This window comes from Protopterus annectens, chromosome 8.part0, assembly GCF_019279795.1.
Source record: "Protopterus annectens isolate FY-2018-M chromosome 8.part0, PAN1.0, whole genome shotgun sequence".
Lineage (NCBI taxonomy): Eukaryota > Metazoa > Chordata > Ceratodontiformes > Protopteridae > Protopterus > Protopterus annectens.
This window is the reverse complement of record NC_056741.1, coordinates 1,334,519,722-1,334,539,121: the sequence shown is the minus strand read 5'-3', so window position 1 is coordinate 1,334,539,121 and position 19,400 is coordinate 1,334,519,722. Positions and strand designations below refer to the sequence as shown.

The 19,400-nt window shown below is 40.5% G+C and overlaps 1 protein-coding gene across 1 annotated transcript in view; it reads right to left on the bottom strand.

Annotated features, from left to right (window-relative positions):
- SMURF2 (SMAD specific E3 ubiquitin protein ligase 2) overlaps positions 1 to 19,400 on the bottom strand; it is a gene marked incomplete in the record, with an annotated part of 2,869,016 nt that overhangs the window by 111,915 nt on the left and 2,737,701 nt on the right. The window contains 1 exon segment of the mRNA XM_044080880.1: positions 15,825 to 15,900. Within this exon segment, the coding sequence (XP_043936815.1) occupies positions 15,825 to 15,900 (76 nt within the window).

Genomic DNA, 19,400 nt, shown 5'->3' with positions numbered 1-19,400 from the left:
CAGCTCCCAAACCATCATGAACAGCTTGAATAACTGATATGAGTGGAAACCCACTACTTGTTCATGTTTCACATCACTGTTAGGTTATCGGTAAACACCTGAATATGTAGGACCACAGCCATCATCCCCTCCCTCCCCTTATGTTGACTTATCTTCTCTTCAATAAAGAGGAACCCCAGACTCCCTACACTGAGGTTCTGAGTGTGAGCTCCAATACCAAATCCAAAATTCAAGGCATCCATAAATGAGAGTTTGGGTGTGACTAATATAACAAAGGGACCACTGGTTGCTCAGTACTTGCTGGGAGCACTAGACCAGTCCTTTCTGGATGGTGTCAATAAAAGGAACATTTTGTTTGGTGGGTAACAGTTTTGCTTCTATGGATTTTCCAATTACCAATATATTTTTCTCATATGAAGCATGAACAAAAGAATCACTATTACGGAGACTGACATGCATAATAAGGTATTCAGGACCATTTGAACTAACAAGGAAGTCTGGGCTTGGTCTGTAAAGAACTAATGAATAACTCAGTTTTGGTTCTTGGGAAGAAACAGCTTGCACTACTATAGGTCCAAGACAGTCCCCAGGATGATCTCTGATGTGTTAGTCCCAGGTCAAACTTGGGAAGTTTCAGGGAGACCTCTAAGCTGGTAAGGCAGTGCAGGTCAAGAGTCTACGGCTAGAATACTCTCTCTTCCTTACAGCAAGCTTGAATTGAATTAAAAAAAAGTAAGGTAGAGGAATACACAAATTCCTAAGATGGACAAACATTGGGACCAAGCATTTGGTAAATACAATGGGTGCATTAGAGAAACTGAAAGGTAAGACAGTGAACTGAAATTTCTTCTGTCCTGCCCTAAACATCAAGAATTCTTTGTGGTGTTGAGTGAATGGGGATGTGCAAGCAAGCACATGGGTTGAGGATTGATTTAATGTTTAGGGTGTTTACCTGAAAGAAACAAGGTACTGGGGTTTGATTCTCACATTTGGGGAAGCTGGCTAGGCTTAAAATGGCCCAAGAGGGCAGCTAGTCTAGTACTTACCTATAAACCCATTAACCTAAGCATCACTAATACCCAGGATGATCAAAGGAGTATTCAGCAAAATTAAGGAAAGAAGAGCCTTAGAGCCTTTAGAATCATCAATCTAGAACTTGGTCATTCTTAGGAATTTGATCAGCTGTGATAAACTCTGAATGGGTTTCTCTGAAGATCAATAAGTCATGAATACAAATATAATTTTACTTGTTCTTCTTGTGAGACCCTGTCTGCTGCACTACAGATCAAAGGATAAGGTTTGAAGCCTTATCTGGTTTAGGGAGAAGTGAGGCATATCCAACAATGGATGGAAATTACTGTGAATTCTGATCTGAAGCCTGAAGAAACAGATGGCTTAAAACCATTTGTCTGATGTAATCTGAAGCCATCTTTCTTTGAAAAGAGAGACTCTTCCAAATATGTAGAACAACCTCCCTCAACTGCTCACAATTTCACAGAAAGTCCAGATTTTTACCTCATATTTTGGGTCTGCTCCTCATATAATTTATTTTTTTTTCTGGGAAAGCATTGAGGACTGAAGTCACCAAATAATGTCAGGCATTTGAGCTTCAGACATTATATTCTTCAGAAAAATGCTTGTTAGTGCAAAACCTGTTACTCTGGCAACTTTCAAAGTTTATAAGAGCAATACTTAAAATCAAGTTCATGATTCTAGGCTTTTGTTCCTCTATTAATTGTGACTTTGTCCAAAGTTTTTGCACTAACAAGTTGAGAAGTATGTCAACAAAACAAAATTAGAGCAAAAACTAGGCACATACCGTGGCTAACTAAAGAGACCATCGCACTAATGAAACAAAGAGATAGGGCCTGGTCAGCTTACCACACCACCAAAAATATAAATAACCACACTATATATCTACAGCTCTGTAACCAGATGAAAAATAGATACAAGGAGACGAGCAAAACTACTTCCTCTCATGTCAAAAAAAGCTCCAATACAACCCCAAACTTTTTTGGCAAAATATAAACAGTCTTATCAACTCAGGATATACCACCCCCCCCCCCCGTCTCCTCCACGGCTACTGTCCCTATAGCTACACAACTCAATGCCCACTTTATAAACTAAATCTCTTCACTCCTTGGGAACCAAACTGATCAACTTCTCACGGTACCCAATCCCACTTTTGATTTCCCCACCCCCTATACCTTCTCAACAATCCAAACTAACTACATAAAATCTCTCCTTTCAAAGCTCAAACCCTGCTGTCTAGCTGCTGACCTGCTACCTAATGAATAACTTAAAAATGCTGCCCCCTCTATTGCCTATCCTATATCAATCTTAATCAACTGCCCAATCTCTGAACAATATGTCCCCTATCTATGGAAAATATCTCACATCATTTCAATACATAAAGGAGGCCCCTCTAAAGATGTATACAATTACTGTCACATAGCCATCCTCTCCCCTTTAAAAATGCATCCACTCCCAACTCCTCACCCACCTCCTTAATCACAACCTGCTCTACCCCCACGCAGCACGGCTTCAGGCCAAAACATAGTATCAGCACCGCCCTACTATCTTTCACAAACACCATACAGGGTTTCATTAACTATGGTCAAATGATCAACTCTATATTTCTAGACATGTCAAAAGCCTTTGACACTGTCTCCCACCAAATCCTACTACATAAATGATCATCCCATGGTCTTAACTCATCAGCACTGTCCTGGTTCCACAGTTATCTCTCTGTCAGCAAGACACCAAGTAGGAGAACACCCTATCTCCCCTACCACACATCACTGCTGGCATAACCCAAGGCTCTATACTTCATGCCCTCCTCTTTACAATTTTTACCAACAACTTCAGCTCTGCTACCCATCTTGCCTACATAGTCCAGTACACCGACTCCACACTAATATGCTCAGCTTCCTCTCCCTAAGATCTCCAAACAATACAAAAATCCTTCCATGATATTGAAAACTACCTTGTTAACCACCAACTCATACTTAACCCTAGCCAAACTAAGTTAGTTGTTTTCAATTATAATAAACCCAAAACATATCCAACACCACTTTCAATCCTCTCCACAAATGGAACCAAAATAGAACCCACTAATCAAACCAAACTTTTAGGTGTCACAATGGATGATGAAAACCTAAGGTTCAATACCCCACATTGCCCTCAACATTAAAAAGGCCCACACCAAACTAGGTGCTCTATACAGAATTAAACCTTACCTCTCAGACATTGCCAGACTAGCCACTGCCCACGCACAACTACTCTCCACCCTTCTCTATGGCTCCCAAGTATTTACTAACATTCATAAATCAGACCAAAATAATCTTGAGCCATGCTACAACAAAATTACCAAATTCGTAACTGGCCACCCATACAGAACCCACCACTGCTCAGTACTCAAACAAGTAAAATGGTCAGATCTCCCAAACCAAAACAAAAACAACAAACTAAATCCACAAAGTGTCACCAGCAGCTGGTATACTCCGAAATTAAAATCCTTTATTGTGAAACGCTTTTCGTCCGGTAGCTTCACCGGACTTCATCAGACAAACTTCCATTACATTTTTCACAGTATTAATACACTCCCACTCAATCAATCAATTAAATTCTTTATTAATAGCACCCAATTCACATACAATAAATTATGGACTTCTCCTATTTACTACACATACCTATAAACTTATTTATACTTTAAAATAATTACATTTATCTAATAAATAAATACAGGTATACTTACATATAAAACTACCCTTTATATTAACCTAACAACTATACATATTAATTTAAAAACTATTTTAAGCTACGGAATATTACTACCTATGAGACGTGCAGACACACAGTATTCCACACATTAAAAAATCAATTGGTTAGAACAATAACTTCCATCAATAATACATGAAAATATCTTAAAACATTTAATTTCCTACAATGACTTACCCTCTTCACTATCTATTAAGACTCCTTAATTTTACTATACTAGAGATGGACACTATTTCATTTAGCCCAAGCCACCTACTAGCATCAAAATGCAATTGCCATATAACCTCATGTTTTTCTACCAACAGGCTCGTGAATCCCCCTCTATCATCCCCTGTTATTTGATCAATGACTCTAAATTTAAATGTCTGCCCTTGATTGACAAGATACGTGTCTGGCTAAAGCATTCTCAATTTGCATTCTATTAATGCTTAAAATGTGTTCATATGTTCTCTCCCTCATTTTTCTGTCTTGCCCACATAAAATGGTGGGCAAGACTGGTACTGGGCCACATAAACAACTGATTTACTATTACAGTTGTATCTTCCCTCATTCCTATATATTTTGTTCCTTATCATAAAGGATGCTCCAGTCGCCATATGTCTACACATACTACAGGACTCACATTTAAACATTCTTGGTGTTTATACAAATTTCTTCCTATTATGTTCCACTACATTTTTAAGATTTTTACCTTTTTTAAAAATAACTGCTGGTTTTACCCCCAATCTAGTTAAAAACTCATCTGTGGTAAAAATTCTCCAGTTTTTTACAATAATTTCTCTTATAAAATAAGCTTCACTGTTAAATTGTGTAATGAAGCTTAATCCATAATTTTAAGTTCTAACCTCTCTTCTACCGGTTTGACATTATTAATAGTGGGAATAACAGAAGTTGTACTTGATGGACTAACACTTGGGTCATCCTGAATAACATTACCTCCTGCTCTCTCATGTTGGCATAGTAAAGTTTGTACATCCCTTTGAACCTTTTTTCCAGCACCTCTACCACAATATTCTGGATAAATTCATCTGCGTACCCCCTATTAATAAACATCTGCCTTAATAATTTCACATTCATCCTTAAAATGTCTATCCAGTGATACCATCCTGGCAGCCCGAACTAGTTGACCTTTTACTACTGATTTCTTCTGGTGAACAGGGTGGGAACTAGTAAAATGCAGGATAGTGTTAGAATATGTCTTCTTACGATGTATTTCTGCTATGTAACAACATAAACGGTCCTCTTTCACTAGAAGTACATCCAAATATGTAATACTTCTATCCCCAAAAGAATTCGTAAATTTCAGAAAATCAGTACTCATATTAAATTTCTGTACTAATTCATCTGCTGCCTGGATATCACCCTTGAATAACATAAAAGCATTATCCAAGAATCGGGTATAAAAGCAAATGTTCTTCATTCATTCATAATTATTGAACACATAATGTGCTTCCCAGTGGGCCATCATCAAATTAGCTACGCTGGCCCCACATGGGGAACCCATCGCTACAACCACTCCTTGTAAATAATATTCACCTTCAAAAATTATGTAGTTTTTACTCAAAATTAAATCCAATAATTCCTCCACTAACCTAATCTCTTCTCTTGGGGCACCATGGAACCTCATCCTCTCAGACACCCATTCCACTCCTATTCCATGAGGTATTGAAAAATACAAATCAATCACGTCAATGGTCACAAAATTAATACTCTCATCAAAATTCATTTAATTTACAGTCATTAAACATGTCCAAGAGTCCTTACAGTACAATTGTGTGCACTTACCATAAATGTAGATGCTTGAGTGTATTCACTGCTGCAGTCATTACATTTGGGTTATCTGCTTGCAGGTAGCTCTCAGTCGGCCTGATTAACAAAGTCTTGGGTCCTGCATCTGTTTCTGTCCCTTCTTTCATGACGTCAGGTCATCGGGAGTATAAAACATGCAGCCGACACCATTACATCAGTTTTTCTTGCCCCAGATGTCAGGTGCCCCCCAATGGGAAGCAATTAAATATAAAAGTGCAATGATATACCTCCAACAAAAAAGCAAATACACCAAAAAGCTTTTAAGCATAATAAAGGAAAGTAGAGGTATAACCAAAAGAAGTTACGGGGCTGGTGGGAGGGTAACCAGGACTGCAACAGTGAATACAGTAGAACATCTACATTTATGGTAAGTGTACACAACAATACTATGTTCTTCGTGTTTCACTGTTGCAGTCATTACATTTGGGTAGATTCCCAAAGCTATGGTTGGGAGGAGGAATTTTAAATAGCATTAGGACCAGCTATAAGGCCCTGCAAGAGTGCAGTGGCAAAGCCAGCTCTGGATTTAGAGAAAATTGTCAAATGGTAATGCTTGGTGAAAGTATGTACAGAACTCCAGGTAGCAGCTTCTAGGATGTCCCTGGTAGGGATGCCTCTGAGAAAGGCTGTAGAGGTAGATGCAGCCCTGGTGCAGTGAGATCTGATCCCCAGAAATGAATGCAATGGCCTATCCATTTAGAAATGGTTTGCTTTGAAATAGCCTTCCCCTCTGGCCCTGCAGCAAATGCCACCAGCAGTTGTTCAGATTTCCTTTGAAGTTTAGTCCTGTCCAAGTAGAATCTAATTGTCTGTGCACATCTAAGGAATGCAGTATCCGTTCCCCTTTGTTCTGTGGATTGGGAAAGAAGGTTGGCAAATGAATGGACTGATTAAGAGCCACACTGGATACCACCTTGGGCATGAAGGATGGATTGGTTCTGAGGGACACCCTGTCCGCATGAATGATGCTGAAAGGCTAGACTGCCATAAGGGCCTGTAATTCAGATACCCTTCTGGCTGAAGTGATTGCTAAAAGGAAAGCTGTTTTCCAAGAAATAAATTTTAAGTCCGCAGTAGCAGCTGGCATGAAAGAAGGTAGAGTGAGTTTCTCCAAAACAAAGTTAAGGTCCCAGGCTGGGGTTGGACCTCTCCTGGGTAGTCTCAAATTTTTGGCCCCTCTGAGGAACTGCTTGAGCAGTGGATGAGAGAAGAGGGGAGGTTCTGTGTTATAATGAGCTGAAATGGCTGAGGCGTGGATTTTAATGGAGGAAAAAGACAGGCCCCCTTTTGAAGCATCTCAGTTAAGTATTTTAAAATCTGAGGTAAATTGGGCGTTGCTGTGCTCATCCCTTGAGATTGGTTCCAGGCACAGAATCTTTCCATTTTTCAGCATAAGATTTTCTAGTACTAGGCCTCCTTGCCTCTAAAATGATATCCATCACCGGTTTACTGAGGGATGGTAAAGGAGAGATTAGGTAATTAGCCAGGCTGCAATGTTCAGTGTTAGAAGCTGAGGGTGCACTATCTGGTTCTCCTGCTAGGACAACAGGGAAGGAGTCTGAGGCAGGTGCCATGAGGAAAACCATGACACACTATGCAGGAGGGGGTACACCAGTATTGGCATGGCCAGTCTGGAGCAATCAAAATCATCATTGGTTTGTCCTGTTTGATTTTTACTAGTACTTTGGAGAGAAGAGGCGGGGGGGGGGGCATAGACTGGTAAGATTTTTCCAGCTGAAGGACAGAGCATCCACTTTCCAGGCTTGTTTGTGGGGAGTCCTTGTGCAAACTTTGTCCAATTGGTAGTTCTGGGGAGAGGCAAATAGGTCTATATCTGGTCTCCCCCATTTGCTTGTCAAAATGTTGAATATCCTTGGTTCCAGTTTCCACTCATGTGGGTTCATGAGGTTTCTGCTTAGTCCGTATGCCAGTGTATTTAATTTTCCTGGCAGAATTGAGCTAGCTTGTAGGTGCACTTGGTAGTTCAAGGCTGTGTTCCATAATGCCATGGCTAGTCTGCAGAAGGGGTAAGAATGTGTACCCCCTGCTTGTTTATGTACCACATAACAGTGGTGTTGTCCGTCTTTATCATTAGTCGTCCTGGAAGGATGTGGTCCTTGAAGGTTGTCAGAGCATTCTGTACAGCTAACATTTCTTTTTGATTGATATGCAGGTGCATTTGACTTGAGTTCCATTTGCCCTGAATGCACTTCCCTGCCAGGTGAGCCCCCCCCCCATGCATAGTCTGATGCACCTGTTGTTAGGGTTTGGGCGGCAGGGGGTGGTTTGAAAGGTAGTCCCTTGTTTTGGTTGCAGGCCTCTGCCCACCACAGGAACTCTAGGTGTAGTCAAGGTATGATAGGAATCATTGCATCTAGATCGTGGGAATGTTGACTCCATAGGCTTTTTAGATTCCACTGTACTTTCCTCATATGCAGCCTTGCATATGGAATTAGAAGAATGCAGGAGGCCATGAACCTCAAGGCTTGCAGATCGCAGGGTTTTTGTGGCCACTTGTTTGAAGCAGGTTGTCAAATGAATTTGTTTCTCTGGCGTGAGGTAAGCCATCTGGGAAGTTTGGGAAGTTGTATTCAAGCTTGCTCCCAGGAATATAATTTGTTGACAGGGTACCAGGTGAGATTTTTTTCATTTATGGTGTACCCCGGACAGGTTAGAACCCTTTGTACAAAGGCCAGATGATTCAAAAGTATGTCCTGGCTTTCTTTCTGAAGTAGACAATCGTCCAGGTATGGGTATATTTGAATATTTCTTTCCTGCAAAATGCAATAACTGGAGCTAGGCACTTTGTGAATACCCTGGGCGCAGTAGATAAACCAAAGGACAGTGCGGAGAACTAACAGTGTGTGCAGCCTGCTTTGAAGCAAAGGTATCTTCTGCAAGATTCCCTGACTGAGATGTGCAGGTATGCTTCTTTTAAATCTAGTGTTGCTAACCAGCCATCTTTGCCAAGCATAGGAAGCAACTGGTGAAGAGTCAGCATCTTGAATTTTGGAATCTCCAAAAAGATGTTTAGAGTAGACAGGTCCAGGAAAGGATGCCATGAATTGCCTTTTCTGGGTACCAGGAAAAGTCTCGAGTAGAAACCTTGTCCCTTTTCCTCTTCTGGTACCAAATGAATAGCCCCCATGCTTAAGAGAGAAAGCACTTGTTTTGGGGCCTCTGCCCGCTGATTTGGGGGGTAGGTCCGGCCACCCGTTTGGTGTTGGCAATGTTTGGAAGTGAAATCTGTATCCCTGGGACACTATACTTAAAACCTACTTGACCTGGGTAATGATATCCCAGTTCTTTGCATGAAGAGCAATCTTTTCCCCCAAAGGGGCAGTCAGTTGATAAGTGCTTGAAAATTTTAAAAGGAAGTCATTGAGACAGTTTACCATAGGTGGGAGTCTTATTACTCCCAGATTTGGAAGTGGAGGCCCCCCACTGCATAGTCCTGTGTGTCCCCTGGGACTGAAACTTGGGGTTTCTGCTGTGTATGGGTTTGGCTTGAGAAGACCTGGAAGGGGCTGGAAAGGACCAATTTTTTAGAGGGCCAGTGCCTACTAAATATAGGAGGCTGAACTTGTAAGAAATTTTTAACAGTTTGCATAGATTTAGCTTTATCTTCCATCTTTTTAAGAACTTCCTCAGCCTTGTTGCCAAACAGGCGGTCCTGATTTAAGGGAATATCCAACAATTTAGCTTTAACATGATCAGGTAAAGATTGCTCCTTAAGCCACGCATGCCTTCTGAGCACAGACCCAGTAACAGCAGCCCCGCAAGAGGCCTCTAATGAGTCAAGACCACATTGCAAAGTATGTTTTCCAACCTATTCAGCAGAATGCATTAAATCCTGTAATTCTTTATTTTCCACACAATCAGGAATCAACATCATTTTCTGTTTAAGCAATCCAATAACATGTTTCTGATACTTTAACATATGAAACTGGCAGTTTAAAGCCCTAATGGCCAAGGCTGCATAAGTGTACCTTCTTACCCCATCTATCCAGCACCCTGGAGTCTCTATCAGAAGGGGTAGGATTTTTAGCAGTAGAAGCCTTAATGCCCTTGGGCCCCTGAGAAATAGTCTCTGGATCCGCAATACGATTTTTAAAAAGGAACTTGCGTGTCTCAGGGACCCTGTAGAATCTGTCCGGTTTTCTGGGAGCAGGAGGCAAAAAGTCAAGGGCCAAACCAGATTCCGAAAAAGCATCAACAATGTCTAGTACAGGAGGGAATAGCTAAAGGCCTATGCTGAGGCAGGAGTAAGAAATCCCTGAGCCTCTTTTTTTGAATCAGAAAAATCTTGGCTTTCCCAGTGGAAATGCTCCCTTAGAGTAAAGTAAGGTTTCACCAAAAGAAAAATCCTTTGGAGGGGAAGCAGAGGGAACAGAGTCCTCTGCATCAGAATCCTCATAAGTAGATAAGGGCAAATCCAGTTCATCAGAAGAATCAGGAAAAAACAGAATCCTGGTCAGAAGATTCATAAACAACTTCAGTCCTAGGCCTTTTAGAAGGGGAGGGGAGGGTTTGGCTACCCCTGATTAGAGTTATTAGATGATCTGCCATTTTTATCATTTGTTTTTTAGGCATAGAGGCATGAGCATGTGGCCTGGGCGTCGTTTTTTTAGGCATGGTTCGAGATTTAGGCCTAAGTGAAGAAGGAGGCGTCGGTTTAATATGCAAGTCCGTAGGCCTGAATATACACTCAGAAGCCGGTGCCTGCACAGGGGCTCCGGACCCATCCAAGGTAAAGACATCCGCGGGTTCCACAGTTGAAGCATCTCGCGGCATAACTGACTCCAAATGGGTCTAAGTAGAGGTCTGCGAATCAGAAGTAGCGAGTATCAGGGGCTGCGAAAGCGCCTCACTGAGTACCGGTGAACTGGCGACTGGCTTAGGAGAAGCGTTGTCTGCAGTTTTGGACCTCGGCGGCATGTCTCTGTCTTTGCGTTTTTTCGGAATCCCGGTAGTCGCATGGCTAACTGACATTTCTGGATAATTAAACCGAGAACAGAAATATTTAGAGGCGAAAATATATAGATGGATAGTGCACTGGTTAAATAAAGCACAAAACCGACAGCAAGATATGCCGTGGTCAGGGCCTAGGCAAGGAATACAGTACAAATGAAAATCTTTATGAGGTATTTGCTTTCCACAAGTAATGCAATTATGCAATTATTAACTTTTACTGACATCGGGTAAGGAACAAGAAAAAGTTTCCCCAACGGGGTACTTAGCTTTAGTTGAAGACTTCGGTTCAGAAACCTGAAAACGAAAATTTCAGGAGTCGGCCGACCAGCACTTGCGAACTGCTTCTGCTTCGGGCACCGCACGGCAAGAAAGACTGATGTAATGGTGTCGGCTGCATGTTTTATACCCCTGATGACCTGATGTCATGGAAGAAAGGACAGCAACCAACGCAGGACCCAAGACTTTGTTAATCAGGCTGACTGAGGGCTACCTGCAAGCAGATAACCCAAATGTAATGACTGCAACAGTGAAACACGAAGAATATCACAAGTGCCATATAACCTCATGTTTTTCTACCAACAGGCTCGTGAATCCCCCTCTATCATCCCCTATTTTATCAATGACTCTAAATTTAAATGTATGCCCTTGATTGACAGATACGTGTCTGGCTAAAGCATTCTCAATTTAAGAAATTGACTAATGTTGCAGGAGATTTTAATATGCATAATTATACCGATTTTGAAATAATCCGGTATTGGTGGAACTATTTGCATAGGGGCTGATTTTTGTCCCAACAAAGCACTGCAGTTTACCCTCAATTCTCATAGATTTAAAGATGTATATAAGCAAACTGAACTTAAAGTTATTGTATGGAAACAATGCTGGGATAAGGAATGACTTGAAGGTCTTGAGCACACACAACCCACCTGTGCATCCTTGGTTGATGTGTTTTGAGACTGTGTGTGAATTAGACTTTACAGACTTGGGAAATGAATGATGCAGGAAAAGAGTGATGAATATTTCCCAAAATGAACAATTAGCATTGGATCAATTAAGATAACTACCTGTAAAGGTGTTAAAACCAGATAACGGAGGGGGTCAGGTGATCATGGATACCTCGGAATATAACATATGTATGAGGAAGTTACTGGAAGGATTTATTTATCGGGAAGCAAGTTTAAATGAAGTGAATAGAGCCCAAAGGGATATTTATGCATATTTGGAAGACTTATTTATTGAAGGCCTGATAGACAAGGCAACTTTGGACTACTTAAGGGTGTTGTCTCAGAGTTCGCCCACATTGTTTGGAATCCCAAAATTGCATAAATGTCTGGAAGATCTCCCACTGTGTGCTATAGTAGATGCAAGGCAATCGATTAATTACGTCAATGCGAAATTTGTTGACAGCATTTTAAAGAAGTATGTCCTTATGGAGAAAAACATTTTTAAGGACCCTTGGACATTTTTAAGGAACGTAAATGAAATTAATTTTGATGAGAGTATTAATTTTTTGACCGTTGATGTGATTGGCTTGTATTTTTCAATACCTCATGGAATAGGGGTGGCATGGGTGTCTGAGAGGATGAGGTTCCATGGTGCCCCAAGAAAAGAGATTAGGTTAGTGGAGGAATTACTGGATTTAATTTTGAGTAAAAACTAAAAAACAAAAACTGATGACCAAAACCAAGTAAATGTAAAAGTATGATCCACAGCAGGAAAAAGTGAGAGCCAGGAATTAATATCCAAAGAACGTATTTATTGAACCACACAATAAGTCTATCAAGCGCTTTCACTCATTACAATACTGGGCTTTATCAAGATAAAAACCATAAACAGCTGATCTTATTTAAACAAATGGAGAATGGTCATGTGATCCATTAACTGAAATTAATTAATAGCTTGTTTTAAAAGCTAAATACTAACAACTAAGTATAAAATCCGAACAAATAGCTTGTTGTGTGGTTCAATAAATACGTTCTTTGGATATTAATTCCTGGCTCTCACTTTTTCCTGCTGTGGATCATACTTTTACATTTGCTTTAGTAAAAACTACATACATTTTGAAGGTGATTATTATTTACAAGAAGTGGGTGTAGCGATGGGTTCGCCATGTGGGGCCAGCATAGCTAATTTGATGATGGTCCACTGGGAAGCACATTATGTCTTCAATAATTATGAATTAATGAAGAAAATTTGCTTTTATACCAGATTCTTGGATGATGTTTTTATGTTATTCAAGGGTGATATCCAGGCAGCCGAAGAATTAGTACAGAAATTTAATAGCAGTACTGATTTTCTGAAATTTATGAGTTCTTTTGAGGATAGAAGTATTACATATTTGGATGTACTTCTAGTGAAAGAGGACAGTTTATGTTGTTACATAGCAGAAATACATTGTAAGAAGACATATTCTAACACTATGCTGCATTTTACTTGTTCCCACCCCGTTCACCAGAAGAAATCAGTAGTAAAAGGTCAACTAGTTCGGGCTGCCAGGATGGTATCACTAGATAGGCATTAAGACTAAGATCCTCAAATTATTGCTAAAGATTATCCAACCTCACAACACACAAGGTACCACCCTCTAGTCCTACAAAACTGCCAAACTCTGGAACACCCTACCTCATCCTATAGCTAAAAACCCTGGCATTCATGAGTTTAAACACCTCCTCAAAGAACATTTAGCAAAACACTGGCTCTGCTCCTGTCACACTCCCAGCTAGGCCACCCCCTTTCATCCCCCTCTCACTCACCATTTTCCACCCTAACCCATATCCTCCTTACAGCTACAACTAATATCTACCTTACAAGCTATGTTCAACTCGCCCACTCAGTACTGCTTTTCCTCTTTCTTCTTCAGATCCCTTTCCTGACAGACTGGATAACTCTGCACTCACTACTTCACAAACTGTAATATTCAACCCGCTGTAAATGAAATTGGTAAATCACAGCTATTTAGCAATTAATATTCTATTTTTCCATTGTACAATGTTAATAACATATTTATGTGTGTATCCTTATTGTTAATGTATGTAAGAAACTATTTTTAGGTTTGTATGTATGGAGCTTTTCTCCCTGGGCATCCGCTGAAAATGGGTCCCATGCCCAGTCGGACATTTCCGGTAAACAAATGAAATAAATAAAAAAATGAGCCTCTTGAGAAATACAAGAATGGATTTTTTGGTTGTGTAGTCAGTAATGCCCCATTTGGAGGGGGCTTACCTTCCCCTCCTCCTTCCTTGGTGCTATCCCTGCAATTGCTTTCTCTCCATGCTTGCCTTTTTCCAATTTTTTTCGTGTCTGAATTGATCAGTATTTGACTGTTTTCTTTAAAAGGGCCACTGCTTGGTGAGGTAGTTCATTCTATATTTGTGAACTGGAGACAAAAAACATAAATATATATATATATATATATATATATATATATATATATATATTAGATTTCATTAATTTACCTCTTTCCTGTGGGGTGCCTTATAAAGTCTTGTCTAATGGGAGACTAGGAAGAACTGATCACATGGCTGCCCTATGACAGCATACATCTTTTGCATCACACAAACCTACTATAGCATGCTTTACCACCATGGAACCAATATAACTCAGTTTAGAAATTCCATCTCTTTGGGTCTGAACTGGAATATTTTCTGCCATGTCCTCTGCTCCTATGACAAGTTATTATGTGGGCTTGGTAGTTCAAAGTCCTAAAAGCATAGGTAAGAAGAAGTGTAATTTTTTTTCAGAAACATCCACCACTATTTTTCGTATCAAGGGGTAGGCTTCTAGGGGGATGGGCCAGTTTAGAATCAGCAGCTACATCTGAGGAAATTACTGTGAAATAGCACTCTAAGTTTGGCTCTAGGAAAGGTGTTTCAGAATCCTCAAAAGTCTGAAAAATGGATGGAACAACTGCTTGTCTATTCTTCTCTAAACTTAGAAGGTTTTAAGTTATTTTATGAGCTTAAGACCTCCTTTGAAACTTACTTTAAGGAAACATCTTCTGGCAGGCAGCCCAAAGATAAAGTCATAAACCATTGGTAGGGCAATGTGAGGACAGCATATGAAGTCCTCTTTCAACTCAGTACAGGCAAAGTATGGGAATCATCCTTAAAAGGAGGATTGGGTGGAATGATGATTAGTTCTTCCACATGATCATACACTCTTCCATAAACTTCCTACAGTCAAATTCAGCCAAAGGGGCAATAGTCAGTGAAAGGAGTTCCAAACTTGGGATGTCATAATGTTTCTTGTCTGTTACTATAGGAAATCTGTTCCTGTATCAAAACTACAGTTTCAGTTTCTTTCCTACACCAACACTGACAAAACTGAGATATCTATGTCACATGATGGCACAGATGAAGAGTCACGGGGCAGAGAGATGTCTACTGCAGGTGCTTGGAAACTGGTATTCAGCCTGGAGGTCTCAATCCTTTCGACAGATACTGGTCTAACAGAAAGGAATTGTATCTTGCTGCCTTTCCTACAGAGGAGCTATGGCAAGTCAGGACACCGCTATTGAAGAGTGACATCACAGGCAAATAAACCACCTTCTTAGGACTGGCATCCACAGGCTTCTGAAAAACTGACAATTACTGAGGTCTCACGCTCTGAGCCCACTACCTTTTTAGATGCAACCTTTTTTGGCTTTTCCTTATTTTTTCATACCTGTCTTTCATCATCTGGTAAGGTTTTCATATTAAGGCTACTGGCAAATTGGTTCTCTCAAACAGGAAGACATGGACCCCATATCGTGAAGGATTTTAACTTTTCTAACATTCTCCATCACAACAAAAAAGAAGTCTTACCTTATAATCAGTTTTGCGTTCTTAAACCTTTTGTCAGAACTCCTCATGTTTGTACCACACTTTGCTGAATTATCATACTGTGTAGACATTAAGCAGTTAACAAAAACAAAGCTTGCTATTAAAAAAAAAGTCTTCTGTTGTGCTCGTACTATTGTGAAATACCATCCATGGTGTGCATGCACTGGGCCAGTGCCCACCAACAGCATCTTACTTGAAGTATTACCTGAGGTGCCATCAACTAACAAGCACATTATGGTCACAATGTGTACAAGATAATTCTCTAGGATAGTTAAGGACTCCCTAACAACTTTATGCAATTTTAATAGCCCTCTGTGTTCATACCTAAATTCAAATCATGGACATAGCAAACTGTTTTTCCTGCCAAAGCTGGAGTAAACCTCTAAATCTTTACTTTGTTCAAGTATAAATGATTTTGTTTTGCAGTGTTCATTTTCTTACCATGTGTGAGCTTTGGGTAAATTGTTAGTACTGGCATCAATCTGATGTATTGTGAATAGTCTTGGGCCTGCAGCACCTAGAAAAAGAACACAAAAAAATAGAAATATAAGAAAAACAAAGCCCTTCTGTGATTTCTTTTTACATTAGACAATCCAAGCAAGTTCATTTATGATAAAGCCAGTAACACTGAAGCACTGAAGTAAAATAAAATGTTCATGACCAATAAGTATCCTATGCTTCATGTGCAACTTAGAATAACTACAAAGAAATTATATACTTAACCATAACACGTACTTTATAAGAAACAGAGCCCCCTTTGTTAATCAGCAGGACTACATACTGTATAGACATTAGGACTTCTTTGTCCAATAAAGTGATCAGGCTTTTCTCCCTTCACATCTGATCATGCCTCTACCTCTCCCTCAAACTTCATTTCTTTCTTTAAGTGTGTGAACACTCAACACTATCACATACTGAAGAGAAAAGGAAAAGAAACAAAAAGGCCCTACTCCTCCAATGTCAGGTGATGAATGGTGTGGGTAAGTACTATTGAAAATGGATCTGCTTCTAACAGATCAGTATGGTGAGTACATAACTTTTACATCTGATAAGGCATGGTCCATCTTCTGTATCCAAAAGGTAATGAAATATCCTTTTGATGACAGCAGCCCCAAAGGGTGACTTGTTGTGTCTTTCGGCTTATCCCGGTTAGGGGTCGCCACAGCGGAACTCCGGTCCACTAATGTTTGGTAGTGGATTTTTACGAGCAGAGTCACCAGCCCTGATGCACAGCCTTCAACGAAGGCACACCCATTCACGCATGCCTCCACAGAGAAGACGCTCTATCTGAGAATCGAACGCAACAACATCTTGCTGTGAGGCTGCACTCTGGAAATAACTTCCTCTTTATACAAGTGACAAAAGTGTTGAATGAAGACCATGTGGGCTGCACAGCAGATAACTTTTAATGTGGCATTACACAGAAACCATACAGAAGTGGACATGACTCCAGCTGAGGCCTAGAGTGTGGTCATCAATGAGTTGCTGTGTTTAACATGACAGAACTTGCAACCTGCCAACCATTCAAGGCAGTACACTCTTAGAAACTTTTGTGCCTAGTTTTTGGGAATGTAGAAGATTAATAACCAGCCACTCATGTGGAAGGGTTTAATTGTGCCCAAGTAGAATCTGAGCAATCTACACATGCCTACAGTGGAGAAAGTATTCACCTGTGTTGAAATACGAAGGGAGTAAGACTGCAAAGTTCATGCTTTACTAAGGTTATATTCTATACTTATCTTGAACATAAGATGGAAAAGGTCTGCCATAAGTTCCTTATGGAAAATTAAATACAAACCTTTTATTGACTGTAGCGTAACTAAGAATTTCTATTAGTAAAAGTTATACCCACTTGAAAAAATGATTTTGCTGGGCTGAATTATTTGAGGTCTGCAGGAGACCATGAGGGCACTGTTCCACTAAGACATTCCTTGATTGGTGGTGTAGTGGAGAGATTAGGGTAAAGTACTGGTGACACTTTGCACTTGAAGACAGTCTCCAGGTTAATGTTTTAGTTAGGAGCCACTCATGGAGGGGGAAAAAGGATCTTGCTGAGTATGTCTTCCAGCAAAACAGCTTTGGGATATGTACCACCACTAGGAAGCTGATGTTCACCACAGCACACTGCCAAAGAGTCATGGCCTGCTTGAACAAGGGGCAGAAGTGTGTGCCTTCCTACCTGCTGATGTATGAAACCACTACCATGTTGTTGGTATGGATGGCAATTCTTCCCTGCGGAAGATTGTCTTGAAATGCTTTCCATGTGAGGAGCAGTTCTTTTATCTCCAGAACTCTAAAAGGATTTGTAACTCCACTGTGGTCTCTCTGTCCTCTGTAATGCCCCATCAGCCTAGTGATAGACTCATCAGAGCTGACTGTACATGCTTGGGTCAGTACCTGGAAGAGGTTGCTAACTGTAAGGTTGCCTGAATACAGCCACAATCTGAGCAGGCACTTGCATGTTTGATGATGTGGATAAATTGTGAAAGCTGCTGGTCACTGTAGCTCCACTGTAAGTAAACAAGCCACTGCAAAATTCTTATCTGTAGTCTGGCATAGGGCAACATGGAGAGTGCCACTGTCATGTGACCCAAGACTTTCATACAGGAGGTTAGTGCGGCCAATGGGGAAGACATTCCTTTTGCAGTAATGAATGAAATGTAAGTAAAATGTCTTTGGGAAGAAGGAAGGCCCTGCATACCCATGTGCCCACAGTACATCCTACAAATGAAATGTAATAGTCTCCATGGCAATACTGATGCAAAGGTCAGTACACTGGATATCCAACAAGTACATTTAATCCATGCAATAGGACAGAATGCTTTCCACCAAGTCCAAGTCAAAGGTTTCTATAAGCATGTGTTGAGAAAATGGAAGATAATCCTTGACCTTTCTGGTCTGCTGGGACCTACTGGATAGCTTTTTTAAATATTTCACACAGGATGGGATGTCTAGCAAGAGCACTGGTGTTGGAGATGCAGAGGGTCTGGGAACTGAATTATGTAACTTCTGGATATTATGTCTGACCTACCTTTGCCTTTGGTAATTTTTACCACTACTGCAGTGCAGGGCAAATGTTCCCAAATGCTTTCAAAGTGAAGCATTCAGGGATATCTTCAGGAACACTACTACCTACCCTGGGGCTGACCACAGCCTTCTAGAAATTACCAGTCACCATGAGGTCAATCATATTGGAAGTGGCTTTGCCAAGACTAACTCCATTCAGCATTCTCCTTCTGGTTATGCTGGGGGACATCACAGGAATTACCATCAATGCTGGATCCTCTGAATTCTATTACTTAAAAACTGTGCAGGATGCAATTTAACTTCCACAAAAGTAAAGGTCTTTCCTTACTCCTCCATATCTCTGAAGTGCATTTAAACATCATAGCCAAATAGAACAGAACCTGAAAAAATAAAGAAAATAGAAACCAAGACAATTCTCTTGATATTCTCTGTAAAATCTATTAAATGAAGTCAGGACTACCACCATAAAGTTATGCCAATCTGCAGTGCTGGCCTCACTTTCTGCCTCAATGCAAGTGGCACAAGCCGTAGGGTTGTCACAACCAAGGAGGCAGTAGCCTGGGTTTTCAATTCGTCTTTGGTCCATTTGGTATCTCATCCATCAAATGGAGTATTTCTTTAGAGAGTACATGTTTGAATATACTCAACCTGTATAAGGTACATCAGTGTCAGCAAGAAGAGTAAGGCAGACAAATATGTCCTTACCAAGCATGTTTATTACCCTGGATTCCCTAACTGAGGGATGGATTGCTGGGCTCTGGGGGAACTGAAGTCTTCCACAGGGCTGCTGCATATAAAAAAAAAGATTTGATCTCGATTATGCAGTCTCCTGATGAGTGGAAAATGTGGTCTATCTCATGGGAAAGTATTGTTCTGAAAGTTAACTTTCCTTATTCGATCTACTGTTATGGTACATTTTACATAACTTTACTATGTTCATCATTAGATCCCTGTTGCAATGGCCTAAGTTACATGGGTAGATTAGCACAG